The sequence below is a fragment of the Heliangelus exortis genome, chromosome 4 (genome assembly GCF_036169615.1).
Source record: "Heliangelus exortis chromosome 4, bHelExo1.hap1, whole genome shotgun sequence".
Classification (NCBI taxonomy): domain Eukaryota; kingdom Metazoa; phylum Chordata; class Aves; order Apodiformes; family Trochilidae; genus Heliangelus; species Heliangelus exortis.
In genome coordinates this window covers 29,065,583-29,079,797 of record NC_092425.1, presented here as the reverse complement: position 1 = coordinate 29,079,797, position 14,215 = coordinate 29,065,583, and the positions used below count along the sequence as shown (strand labels likewise).

The window sequence follows — 14,215 nt, the reverse complement described above, 5'->3', positions numbered from 1 at the left end:
AAAAATAATTTTGAACACTTTTTCAGACACTTGCTTAGCTCTGGTCTATTTCAGATTCTGCGGTTTTGAATGTGGGACAGACAGTCCTGTAAGAACCTTCCTCCTGAAGCATTAGTTTCAATTCTTTCTTCAAGTAGCATATACACAAGATAATAAAAAGAAAACATAAATTTATGGCTTTGAAGCTTGTGATTTTCAGAATAATCAGAATTTATAGCTCTTGAGCATCTACTTAACTTACCTGCAGCAGTTTACTCTTCCTTTCCTGAGAAGTGAGATCTAATAGTCAGTGCCAACTTGAATCACATCAGAGAATCACAGGATAATTTAGGAGGTCTCTAGTCCAACCTCCTGTTCAAAAGCATGGTCAGCTCTGAGGTCAGACCAGGGTACTGGGGATTGATCTAGATGAGTATTGGAATTCTCCAAGGATGCACAATGTGAACAGCATCACTGCACAACTGGTTCTAATGCCTGACTGCCTTAATAGGGGAAATGTTTTTCTTTTTATCAAGGAACTTGAAAATCTATTAAGAAGCTTGAAAGCTGAGAGCGTTACACAGCTACCACATGTAACATTTAATAGTCTTAATTTACTGATCTGCAGTCTAACACCACATACCTTCTTGACACACTCTGAACCAGCAGTAATTACACAGTAACTTGCCATACTCTTTCTATATAACTGCTGGATAATACATTAAATAGCTTTTACCACTATTGTTTTCACCATTATAAACTGATTTAATGGAGAAAATTAATGACTGAGAGCTAGCCACTGCTAGATATCAAGGCAAACTTTGGTAAAATGTCAATTTCTGTATTCCTAAAACTCCAATATAACCACAAGATAAGGGAAAAGCAAAACAAGTGCAGTTTATTGCCAGTCATGGAGATGACAATTAAATTTTCCAAACCAGAAGACTAAATTTAAATTTATCTATCCCTGCTGCTTGCCTGGTACTCAAAGTACAGATGGAAATTCTCACTGAACTTGGCTGGATTTTCTTGAAATACATTCAAGACTGCAAGAATTTGGAGGTCAGATTTACACTCATATTACTCCCATATGTGATTTGTTATGTGGTTCAATAGCTATTTTTGCTAGGAGCCTCATTACTGATAATAAAGGATAACCCTGATTCCAAAAACATGTATTGAAAATATTTCTTAAAAAAACAGTGCATCTGCTAAAACTTCAGAATATTTTTACTGTTTTCAAAAAGTATAGCTAAGCAACCCCCCAAGCTCTTCCATACCTTTTATGCATCATAAGCAGGACAATACAGAAAGGCTTGCATACAGCCACATAATGAATATTAATGATATATATTTATGTAGCATAAAAAGCAAATATTTTTTCCTATATCACTCTTTTCCCTCCATATTTCACAACCACTGCCAAAGAATATTTAGATTAACTTTACTAAATTTAATATTACTATATAAATTTATGCCACTTCAGCAGCACGGTCACAGAAACACAAATAGCCTGCCATGCCACCATCTTGAATTATGGATGTCTTCAACCAGTATTACCTTGTTTTTCCTGTGTAAAAATAAGTGGATGAGTTATTTCTAATGTGTTTTGCATAACAAAAAAAAATATCCATGATACTGTGGCAGACCCCACCCTGAATCATCGCCCTGGTGTTCCGAGGCCCTGACACAGCCCTGCAGCCATGGTGCCTGGCCAGAGGCCCTGGGAAGACACAGCTCTCGACTTATTTGCTGGTATTCTCAGAAAGCAAACACGGCCACCATAGTGCCAGGCCCTGAGGGGACACTGCCAGGCTGCAGTGTCCATGGCTCACCCCTCTGGTGCTCCCCACACCCTGCCCAGGCCAACACTTCAGCCCCAGGGGGCCGGCAGCCCCCAAGGTCACGGCATGGCCACCCTCCAGCTCCCCACAGCCCGGCCCGGCCACCAAAGCCAGGCCCACCCAGAGGAACCATGAGGCCCACATGTTTTTTTGGTGAGGATGAATGACGTTCAGACTTGCTCACAGGTCTGTGCAATACCCCCCCAATGTCAAAAAAAAGCAAAACCATCTTCTGAAGACACAGTCTCGCACGGGCCTCGCGGCTTTTATTCAGCATCCAGAGCAAGGGGATTTGGGAAGGAAGCCCTGCCAGAAGTCAGTCACCAGGGATCTGATTAGACAGACAGTGTTCCACCTAATCTCCTCTACTCTGAGCACTCTCTTCCTGTAATTAATGTGATCACAGATGCAATTATTTAGGGACATAATTCCACCAATTTGGATACCAAACTACTTCAGCTGCAGGTGGAAAAGGTAAATACCAAAAGGATTACAGGAATAAAAATGTGGAAGTTGTTATGACTGGAGGTTAGATTGATAGGCAGCTAAAACTCATAGGAAGATACAAACTTTGCAGGTTCTAAGGTAAAACCTCAAAAAATTTCAGTAGTTCTCAAAATATCACATACTGAGTAACTGAAACGTTTCTGAAGTTTGTCCTTTCAAAAGAATTACAGGATTATTTTGAAGCCAAAGGATATCGCTATCTGTTACTCCAGATGTATTTTGAGAAGCATTAGCAAAAAATTACAGGCTTTGTCTGTCTCTGTCTGCAGCATTTAAAAATATTATATTAATTTATCACATCCCTGGAAACAAACTGACATCATGAAGAAATTCCACGGGAAAAACAAAATTATGAGGAACTGCTAACAGAGAAAATTAAAGTTTACAAGTACCAGGAGAGTAAGAATTCCAAGCAGGATTGCCAGTTACCATGGTCTTAGTTATATTCCTTATTACTTTTTAATATGAGGTTTACATACACAGAGAGATGCTGACAGTTCCTGCTTCAAAGAAAGGGTACTTTGAACAAGTAAGTCATTTGGGTAAGTCATTTGGAAAGGCAGGTGTGGGATTTGATGACAAAATTTTGGAAGTAAGACAGGACAGACACAACCACACTTGAACAACAATTACATTCTATCTTGCATCGTAAAGAGCGATATTATTTTATTGGGGTTTTTCCCATCCCTACATCCATGTAGCTTTGGCAATATTGATCACACTTTTATAAGACTGTAAATCTGTATTTTTAAAAGGACAGAACGAGTGATATTCATATTGCCAAACACTGGAAAGAGATAAAAACAGGTGAAAAGGCAAGAGTAGCCATGCCTCTGCTTTGTTTCAGATCAGCTCCAAAGCCACTGTAGGCATTAACAACAGAAATAGTAACAGCTGTCTGAGGAGAACAATAGTGAGAAGTGACTGGATATAAATGGATGGCTGTGAGAAGAAAGGGAAAGAAAATGTGTTTATTAAAAAAACTACCAGAAAGTGTTGTTTCTTTTTAGGTTTTTTCCACTTTATTCTGTACACATTAGGCTAAATAAATTCCTGGTGTTCTATTTTAGCGACTTATTTTATCTGCCTTCAAACCCTTTTGTAGTTGATTCTTATATTTTGTATTCATGAGTTTCAATGAGAATGAAAGAACTTTGCATTAAGAACCAGAAGAGTTAGATAACACTCCTGTATAGACAAAACAGACATCTGTCATTTACTATCAAAGTTTTGCAGATACGGTGGTTTTAATTAGGCTTTGAGTAACAGGTAAAAATATCAAGTTTAAGCAAACTGGTAGTGAGAGGTTGTGAAAGCAAATGTTTTGCACACAATTTACATAATCACGCATATATGCAATTCTGGGCCTTTTTTCTTCCTGCTATTTAACAAATAGAAAGAGCTTCACAGATATCTGAGACATATATAATATTAAGTTATACAAAGCCTTTGGAACGATAGTACACTTTTAATGACATCCATGGAATACACTGACATAGTTGTAATCCTTACAAGAACCAACACACATCTATGTTCAATAAAATATAAAACAATTTTGCTATTAACTTGAGCTGCTGGAGACTGTTTACAACAAAACGTAACAAGACTCCCTGAGCACCAGCTCATCTCTCTTTAGGAGTATTTGTTAATACTACTAAAGGGTAAAACCCTGTAAGGATTAAAGATAAAAGATAAAAATGCATCTGAAGGTTATTGTTGTTCACTTATATGAAAAATAAAACAACTGATTTCATTTCTCAATTACATCTTTGTGCTGATGCAAAGAGAATGCTTATGCATGTATAACATAACTAAACATATGCCAAGTGAAGTTCTGGAATATTTGATTTCATTAATAAAAGTTAATGATGGCGTTGATTCCTCTCTTTGGTGTCTCATCCCACTTCTTGTCCCCTAAGAGGATATGTAGCGTATCTTCTCTAATGCACTGATTATTGATGCTCTGTGCACTTGCACTTGCGATGTTGTCTATGGATTGAGGTACTGCAATTTCTTTTTTTAAGAAAAAGAGTGTTGTGGTATTTCCTTCAAAAGGAAGTACCATTATTTTTTCTCTTATAATACCCTATACTTGTTTTGGGGTTTTTTATTCACTAAGTGCCTGTCAGTGGAACAGAAAACAGGTCAGGCCCAGGGTACAGGACTGGAGCAGTGCAAAGCAAACCTGACGTGCATGCAGCCCCCAGGTGGTTGCAGGCAGCCGGAGGCAGCAGGAATCCCCCAGGGGCAGCAGCCCCACTACCTGCAACTCCTTTGCTCAGAGCCCCCACCACAGGCTTCAGGCATATGGAGAGCAATGAGAAAGGCAAAAACTAAATTTTGACCCAGCTACTCTCAGCTGCAAAATGTAGATTAAGGAATCATGACACAGGCTGTAAGGGAGAGCAGTCCTGACACTGCTTATGGCCAGGCAGGCCCCATAGGGCAAAGAATGGCTAAACACACTGATCCCTATCTTTGAAACTCGTCTTGAGCAACTTTGAGAAAGACAGTATTGAGACAGAAGACATTGCATGAAGAAGAAGAAATATTTCCATAAATGTTTTTAAAGCATTATGTTCACCTTGTTGCTAGAAACATTGAAACTGTCGTTAACACAACTGTGATATTTATATGTGTAAGTCCTGAAAATATTTAGAGATGAATGATATAAACGAAGTGACACCTTGTAGAAAGATGCACTCATTAATTGTCTTCTGAAGCTAAGCTGTCAAACTCTAATAAACATGACAAGTTTTGCTATCACAATCTGATAAAATGCAACCAAAATAGGGTGCCATTAGTTTCTACAAGTGCCATGAAAATTACCAAACATCACTGCTTACCTCCTGCCAGGATTATGTGTACTAGAAACAGTTATGAAGCCAAATAATCATTTGTATTGTTTGAATTATACTTTTATGTGAAAGACGAACCCAGGACTATTTGCTGCTTCTGTCCCAGTGAAGGTCTGTTTTGCAGCTGTGAATGAAACTTCAGTGTGAGTTGCAAACACTGTCAATCCCTATTTTTATACGATTAATCCCACTCAGGTCAAACAAAAAAAAAAGAAAAAAATTCACTGAGTAATCCCAAATTTATTTGAGTAAAAAAAAAGTGCAATAGTGATTATTGGTTTAATCGAAAAATTTTTAAAAATCATACAAAACATTTGAAGAAAAGTATTTAAACTCTACTGAGAACATTTTAGACATTGCACTTTTTTCTCTAACATTTAGTCAATACAAGAATTTGAAGTAGAGTATAAATTACCTCTTCTCAAAGAGAACATGCAGTTTTATTAAGCTGGAGTGAGCAGCCTCCCTTGGAAATCCATCATGAAGCACTTACTTGCTAAAGCAAAATGAAATTTGCCTGGTAATTCTTTTTAAAGGATTTTTCACTGAACGTCCAGTGGCTCAGTTTATAAAAGAGCCATGATTTGAGAGTGCCATTAGCACTCCACCTCCTTCAAGAAGTAAAAATCTTGTGAGCAGAAATGAAATAAAATCATCCTTAGATATAAAAATAGCATCTGCTTCCCAGGTTAGGATGTTAGTTAGTATAGTCACTCTAGATTTTTCAACAAGTATACTATGCCAAAAAAACACCAACCAAATAATGCGTGTGGCATGCAAAAGCCTTACAGCCATGTTTCCCTTCCCTCTGTAACAGACATCTTACATGACTCTGGAAGCTAAGTAACCCAAAACTGGAGAAAGCAAATCCAAAGGGAAGTCCAGAGCATGGCCACGCTCCTCACTTCTCCTGCAGTGACACCCAGGATCTGCCTCACTGCTGAGGCAACCCAGGGCAATGCGAAGCTGGCTGGGACCTACCTTGGGCACCACACCAGTCTTGTGAAGCCCAAGGGGCACAAGAAAGGTGCACACCACCCTATGCTTCCCTTCTTTGAGCCTCTTAAGTACCTGGATCACCACAGATTTCACCCTTCAAATGGTAACACACCAAAACACCACTGTTTACTTCTGGTCACTTTGTTCAGGCCATGATGATGTTCAGCTGGAACAAGAAGGTGGCCTTTCTTTCTGTCACTTCTTATGCCTGTCAGAGCAGTCCAAGCAGTCTGGAGATTTACATTTAAATGTGGAACTGTAGTAGAAAGAGAATAATGTGAGAATCTATGAACTCCCTCTTGGTACTATGCTTAGTGAATTTTTGTTTGCCACACAAATCCTCATCACAGCATAATAAATGTGGTGGTTGCCGCAAAGGAAAAAAACAGCAGTGAAATGCCAGCCATAATGTACTGAGAAAGCAAAATGTATTTTATTAGCAGTAATGTTTTAATTTTAAATCACATGCCTGGAACAATATTGTATAGGAAACTTTTGTGCATATAAATTCTATGCTTGAACAGCGGGTAACTAGAAATTCATGTTGACAATAAAGAAAATATAAAATATGATTTACTTATCCAACTGTGGAAAAGTAAATATTTCCTTGCAAATACTGTATCATAAATCCTTGAAAATGTATGAAGTGATCTGACAAGAAGCAGCTTTCCAGCAAACTATTACAGATCCAGCAAAGTCAGCTTTTCCAACACAGTCACTGTTCCCAGGTAATCCACAAGGAGCACAAATCTGGGATGATATCAAAACCAGTGTGTTTCCATTTCCTAACATCAGAAACAACCATTGCTTGGATCAAGGTGCTTATTGCTTATCTAGTATTGATCCTGGTATATAATATTCGATTTTCTCAGTTTATCTCCAATTTTACTTTTAAAATACTGCACAATAGTTCCAGTCTTCAGCTTTAAATATTAAAATGTCTCTACAGTATAAAAACAATATAATTTTGTAGTAATAGGAGCAGAAATCAGATACAATGATAAAAATCTGATCACAAATCATTGTATTAAGTCTTGTGCATACCTATTGTAACATAGGAAAAAAATCAAAAGGTTCCTGACATATTTTTCCTGTGCAGCAGTGTCTTTTCACCTGCTGTAGAGGAATGCAGGATGTTTTCATTATGTATTTATTAAAAAGCCAATTTTTTCAAATTTCTTTTTAATCTCACATTTTAAATCATTCCCAAAGAGAGTCTTTTCATTGAAATGATGACTAAAATTGCAATAGCAGTCTAGGTTAACACATGTTGTGCCAAGTGGTGGCGTAAGTAAGATATTGTCATTTATTGTCATTTACTATATATGAGTCATTTATAAATTTGATTAATCCCCTTAAAATCAGGGACATATATTTTGAAAGAATCACAAGATAATCACAAGAATTGTAAGATAAAAAGCACGCTGCTATTTATTTTTTTTAAACTCTATTATAACCAAGTTGGAACGTTAAGGCAGAATATCCTGAAGTTTTATGCCACTTTTCCAGTGTCACAGGACTGCCTACAGACACTTTTTAAAGGGCTTTTCTCAACAGTCCTGCCAGAAACAACATCTCTGGGTCTTCATACAGCCAGAAAACTGAAGCTTTTCCACATTGTGCTTGTGATACTGATTTCACGTTTGCATATACCACCAAAGATTTGAACTCTAATCTGTGAGTCTATGGTTCAGGCTCAAGCCAGTTGTCCAACTTCACCTTAATGTGCCATACTGAAGAAATACCCTTTTGCCTTGGTCTCCTTTCTCTCCTCAGTCTAGAACCTTTCAGATAAACTTGTTTCATGGATAAAAAAAAGAGAAATAAAACCAAAACAACCAAAAAACCACCAGTCACATAGCAAAAACTCTACCAAGTAAGCAGTGATGGATGGAGAGTACACAGTAAGGTGAAAGAAACCACCTGTAGTATGGCTCTTATTCCACCCTGCCCTCAGAAGAGCAGTTTAGGGTTATCTGCTGACCCATCTCCTCCCTGACCCAGTGGGATGTTGAACTGGAGTTGGCATTCACAGAGCAACACCACAATTGATTTTGCATATGTGTTTGTTCCCCGTGTTTCAAGCATCACCTTCTGTTTTCTTCTTTGTGCAAAGGCACAAATAATAGTGGTTGTATTTCATTGTTGTTGTGGGTGAGGTTTCCTGGGGGTTTGGTGGTGTGGTTTTGTTTAAGTTTGGGGGTTTTTCTTGTTTTCAAAATACCACGTTGTTTCCTAGAAATTCATTGTTTCCAACTACTTATTCCCAACTGATTAAAATATTATCACTTGCTTATGACAATTTCCATAGCAACCAACATAATCTCAGAGTGCTGTGACTTCAAGTGGAAATTAAGCACCATAAATTCATGAAAATGTCACCTGTTATAAACAAAGAGACAAGGAAACAGAAATTGTCACACATGAAACAGGAGTGTCAAAATAGAACACATGCCAGTTTTTAATGAAATATTACTGTATTCTTCTTACAATAAACATGTCAGTTCAGCACAGAAAGCTTCCAGCTGAGCATGATGCTCTCAACACCCCAAGTCAGATTGAACAGCAGATGTTAAATGTAAAATCCATTAAGACCAATTAGATTCTACTGAAAAAAAAAAAAAGTCATGGCATGCCCAGGCGACCCTGCATTACACAATTGTATTGAAAAATACAGTGAACCACAAGAAAAAAAAAAAAAAAAAAGGAAAAAAAAAAAGGACAAAAGCAAAAGCTTAAGAGTGTAAATAGTACCCTTTCCTCTCTAAGAGGCCAGGGAACAGGACTGTCATGTTGCCTGTAGCCACATCATGAAGAAAGGTTACCTGGCTTCTGGTCTCCTGTCTTCAACTAGAACCAACTTTGGTGAAGGCCATCACCTATTGCACATCAACAGGTCAGTGGTCCTCTATGGCAGCTTGAAACTAAGAAACAAGAGTCTGAGCCTCTTTCCCAAACTGCATACACATTTCATGTCATGTTAACTGATTCAAGTCATCCTCACATGTACTAAATGAGAGCTTCTATAGCATTTAACCAAGCTATTGGGAGGAAGGGGGGAAGAAGTTTGTGGTAGAAAAGGCTGTGGTAGAAAGAGCCTTTTCACCACCAGATAAAAATTTGCTCCTTTTACTGCCCATCAAGAGATGTGATTTGTAATGGACACATGGAATAGACATGTGAGCATTTTTCTGAACTAAGCCACCAATGCAAGGTGCATGTTAAATTCTGGCCATGTAGTAATTGATCAGACAAATTAAGCTGTCATTGAGTGCATGATAGCTTGCATGCCACTGGGGGCAAAGAACCTAACATTTTTTATAGGAATTATGTTCACAGAGAAGGAAAGTCTGTCTCTGTACTTGTCAGGACATGTTGCCAAAGGCTGAAGCAGTATTTCCTGGTAAGCAGTTTCACACAGCCTCTGGTTCTTCAATCAGAATCAGTCTGCAACAACTAAGTAACCTCCAGATATAAAGAAATCCATAAATTAATTATACATGGATGTAGTATCCAAGATAAATTTCAACTGTTAGAATGTTTAAGAATTTAAAGTAATTTCCATTTTTTAAAAAAAGTTATAGATGGTAATTTCAACTCAAAATTCCCACTGAAGTTTGAGAGAATCTAGAAACGGATCTGAAATCTCTTCTACAAACCATAAAATAAAACTTTGACCTTTGAACATTCCTTGGTAGCTCTCATATAGAAACACGACCTAAAGAAATAGGCAAAATTTATATATCCTCATATATTTTGCCAATCGCTTTGCTATCAACCTTAACTAGAAACCCGAATTGTCTACAAGTACTCATGAGAAATATTGAAAGACAAGTTTGTGTGGTTGCTATGCAATTACAGACCAGTGCTCCAGTGGAACATAAAACTAGGTTTCTTCTCCACTAACACCAAATTAAGTCTTAGTTTCCAGCCCAAACCTGAATACACTCTCCAAAGATTTTTGTCTTGATATTTGTCTGTAAAGCACATTCCAGGGTTGGACATTCTCTATGTGAACTCTTGAAATCAGCAACATCCCAACCACAGCTGCCTCCTTTCTGTCATTCATAGCTACGTGTGGTAAGGAATAAACTGAAGAGTGACTGCTCTTCTCCTTGGGTATTCTGTTTGTGACTGAGGAATGAATGGAGTCCTGGCTAATGGTGTTGGAGACCCTACAGTCCTAACCCTGAGCATTCTTCTCACCCCTGGTACAGAGCACTTGAGCTTCCAAGGTTTGCTTGCCCTTCAATGGATTCTTGTGCATTAGTTGGGCAAAGCAAAGGCAAGCACCCAATACATTCAGGACATTTAATAATAATAGTAATAAAGTATCAAGAATTAAAAAAAAAAAACAACAAATAAACAGAAACAAAAAAAAACCCAAACTTCAGACATTGTGTTCTTGTTTCTTTTCCCATTTTGGTAAGTTTTGTCTCCATGTTGCTGTATTTCAGGGAAAAAAAAATCAATCTAATACAAAATTGTTAAACAAAAAGGTTACTAAATGCATGCCAAACAACCAAAATTAAAGTATGCTCACATCTTTTTGGCCCACTTTTAGAGCAGCCATTTTTTTTCACTCCTAAGTGAAAAAGAGGAAACACACCTAAAAACATTTAAGCAAACTGATGTTAACTGTATCAATTTAAGTAATTAACTGCTTTGCTTTTCACAACATCATGAGCTGGAAGACTAAAATTTAAAAAAAAATCATGATGTACAACATCCAATTCTTCCCTGGCATTATTCCATGTAAATCAGTGGTATTACACCAGGGATTAATTTGGAACACTGATTTGAATTAGAGCACTGTTCTATACAGAAACCTCATCATAACATACACACAAAATCGTCCAAAACATTGTGATCACAAATGCATACAAATAATTATGCACCTACACATCTGTTTCTGAGCAACTAGAACAGACTATTTTGTAGTCTTGATAATAACACTAAGGAATTTCTAGTATTTTGAAAATCAGTCTGTCCACTTTCCTCAGAAAGGAGATTTAATAATCATGTAAATGCTCCATAAAAGTCCGCCCAGAAGAATGTAAAGCTCCTCTATAGCTCCATTTTTACATATCCTAATATATGCCTGGTAATAAGTTATGCAATGAATCTTTAAAAACTGTTTCAATATAGTTTTGAAGATTGATTTGAAGTGCTTAAGTCTGCTCAGCAAAAGGTGGTCACCACCTATAATATACAGCAATGCAAACTATTCAATGAATTTCTCCTCTACAGTAAAAAAACATTCACATTTCCCTCCTCTATTAAACACCAAGCCTAGGTCCAGTTTTGCATGCAAAACGGGTCGCTTCTTTTTAGCTGCCCCACTGGTGAATCTAGCTAGAGGCTGCATATCCCACCTCCCCACAGAGGCAGGCAGATGCTCTACCAAATCCTACGTCCTGCGCTCGGGGACTGTGAGACCACACAGAGGAAGGAGAAGATAGATGTGAATGGAGAACACCTCTCTTTTCTACAGACTTACTCGACTCTCAAACACATCTGTAATGTTTAAGGCTGCCTCTGCCTTCAGAAGACAAATCTCTGCCGAGGGCCGGTGTTCTCCATCCAGCTGAGGTTTCATTACCCGAAACCGCTGCCCAGCCAGTGCCCTACATAGCACTCCATACTTTGCCAGATTGAAACTCTTTCATCATCACTCCATTTTCCTATTTGCGAGTGACCTGACACCTTTAAGGCTACCCACAGACAACTAGCGGAGCTGCTTAGAATCTGGGTACTGGTTCCTGAGTGATTAATTTTCTTTTTTCCAATTTTTCCCCCTCGGAACCAGACTCTTTCTCTTGCTCCTCGGGAAGTTGGCCACGCTCTCCCTCCCCTACCCCTTCCCTCACGGACACCGTGCCCAAGCGCAGTGCGCTCACCGGGGGAAGGAAACGCAGCAATAAAAAATTAAAACCCGTCCTTGCTCCGGGCTCCGCCGCTGCAATCTCTGCATCGCCTCGCTGGGAGGGAGGGAGCTCCGCAGCCCTCCGCGGCGGAACCAGCGCTGCGCCCGCCCCGCGCCCGCAACGCCCGCCCGGCCAGCGGGGTTGGGACCCTCTCCCCGCCGCCGCAGCCCCCCGATCCGACGCGACATCCCCCCGGGAGGCCCCGCCACGGGACAGGCTGTACGGGGAGGGCTGGTTCTTTCCAGTGCACACTCGGCACCGAAAGGCGGGGGCACCTTCGACTACTCCAAGGAGTGGGGGAAGCTGCTCCTTCGCCGCGCTCCGGACAGGGCACTAGGCAGCCCTGTCCCGCCTTCCCCACCCCCCGCCCCCAGTTCACTAAATTTGAACTGTGGCGGTGAAAGCGCCGAAGGAGGGGGGAGAAGGGACAGCCCCAACTTCCCTCGAGCTACATGTTGCTTGGGGACAGCAAGGGTTGGAGTGTGGGGGTGCAGATGTACTTTTAACTGCACACCGCCACGCACCCCCCAGAGATGGGAGGTGAAGGGAGACAGGGGCGGGGGCAGCACTTACTGAAGAAGATATACTCGGTGTAGCTGCTCCAGATCTTGTCGTCCCTGTACTGGTTGATGAAGGCGGCGGTGCCGGTGGAGTTGCAAGCCACCATGTGGAAGCCCGCCTCGGACAGCCGGTCGAAGGCTTGCTCCAGGTAGGTGAATTTGAGGTAGAAGCGGGAGGTGTACTTCTCGGGGGGGCGGTCAGGGTCGCGGCTCTCGTTGAGGGTCTCCCCGAAGACCTCCTTTGCAAGAGCGATCCTGCCGCACACCATGATGCGGGCGACGCGGCGGAACTTGGCGTCCGCCTGGTTGTCCCGCACGGTGGTGTAGGAGCCGCGGTAGCCCACGGTGAGAAAGCCCGAGCGCTTGTCCAGGGCCGCCCGCTGCAGCCGGTCGCTGCTGCCCTGCGAGTTGCTGTCCTCCAGGTCGCTCTGGCAGCCCTCGTCGTTGAGCGAGCTCTGCTTGGTGACCTTGGGCGAGAGCAGCTTCACCAGGTCTCCCAGCTGGAAGTACTCGGCTTCCCGCAGGAGCCGCTCCTTCTCAGGGAAGTGCTCGGGCAGTGCCAGCTGCTTGTCCCGCAGGTAATCCAGCACGTACCTGAAGAGGAAGCCGTCGCGGTCGATGAAGAAGCGCGCCCGGCTGTCCCTGGGCAGCTGGCGGGCCGCCGCTGGGCCGCCGCGGCAAGGGGAGAACATGGTAGCCAGCGTGCTGTCCGGGACGCTGAGCAGGGTGGAGTGCCTCGTCACGTACACCTGGCCCCCCACGTTCAGCTCCACCACCTCGGGGAACGGCGAGCCCGACGGCCCCGACACCATGTCGCTGATGGGCAGGATGCTGCCGCCCGCCTCCTTCAAAGCCATGGCTGCGAGCGGGCGGCCGCGAAGGAGGGTCTCCCTCCTAAAAAAGGCTGCCTCCCTCCCTCCCCTTCACCCACCCCACCCCTCCTCCTCTTCCTCCTCCTCCTTCTTCTTCCCCCGCTGCCCGGCGCGCCCGGAAGCGCCTGGACGGAGCCACTGCTCCCACCACCCTCTGGCACGGCAGCGGGCGGCGCGGCCCCGGCCCTCACCTGCCCCGCGGCGTCCCCTCGCTGCCCGGCCCGGGGCTGGGCTGGGCTGCGCTGCGCTGCCCCGCCGCGACCCGACCCGACCCGACCCAACCCAACCCGAGTGCTGCCCTTGCCCTGCTCCTCCCCCGCTTCGCCCGGCGGCTGCGAGCACGCGGTCCCGCAGCCACGCTGTCCTCAAGGCCGAGCGACCGATAGAGCCAGCTGCCACTTGGCAAAGTGATGTCTCTCTGCCAGGCTCGGACCGCGGAAGATCCAAGCCCTCACCCCGGCTCCTCCCCTCGCCTCGGCTGGGTGGCTTTTTGGTTCGCTTTGGATTCACACACCCCCACCCGCCCCCTTAAAAGCCTCTCCCCCCACCCTCCTCCCCCTCAATCCCTCTGCATCGTTTATGCTGTGGCTCGGGTCGGCACTTGCAGAATGATGGTCGTCCTTCCAAAAGTAGCATCCGGCAGGATGCATATCACAGTATTTTTAATCG

The 14,215-nt window shown here is 42.4% G+C and overlaps 1 protein-coding gene across 1 annotated transcript in view; it reads right to left on the bottom strand.

Annotated features, from left to right (window-relative positions):
• Positions 1 to 13,587, bottom strand: part of KCTD8 (potassium channel tetramerization domain containing 8) — an 87,726-nt gene extending 74,139 nt beyond the window's left edge. The window contains exon 1 of the mRNA XM_071743635.1: positions 12,688 to 13,587. Coding sequence (XP_071599736.1) covers positions 12,688 to 13,531 — 844 coding nt within the window. The 5' untranslated portion in view covers positions 13,532 to 13,587. The remainder of the gene's footprint in view (positions 1 to 12,687) is intronic.
• Between the last annotated feature and the right edge of the window lie 628 nt (positions 13,588 to 14,215).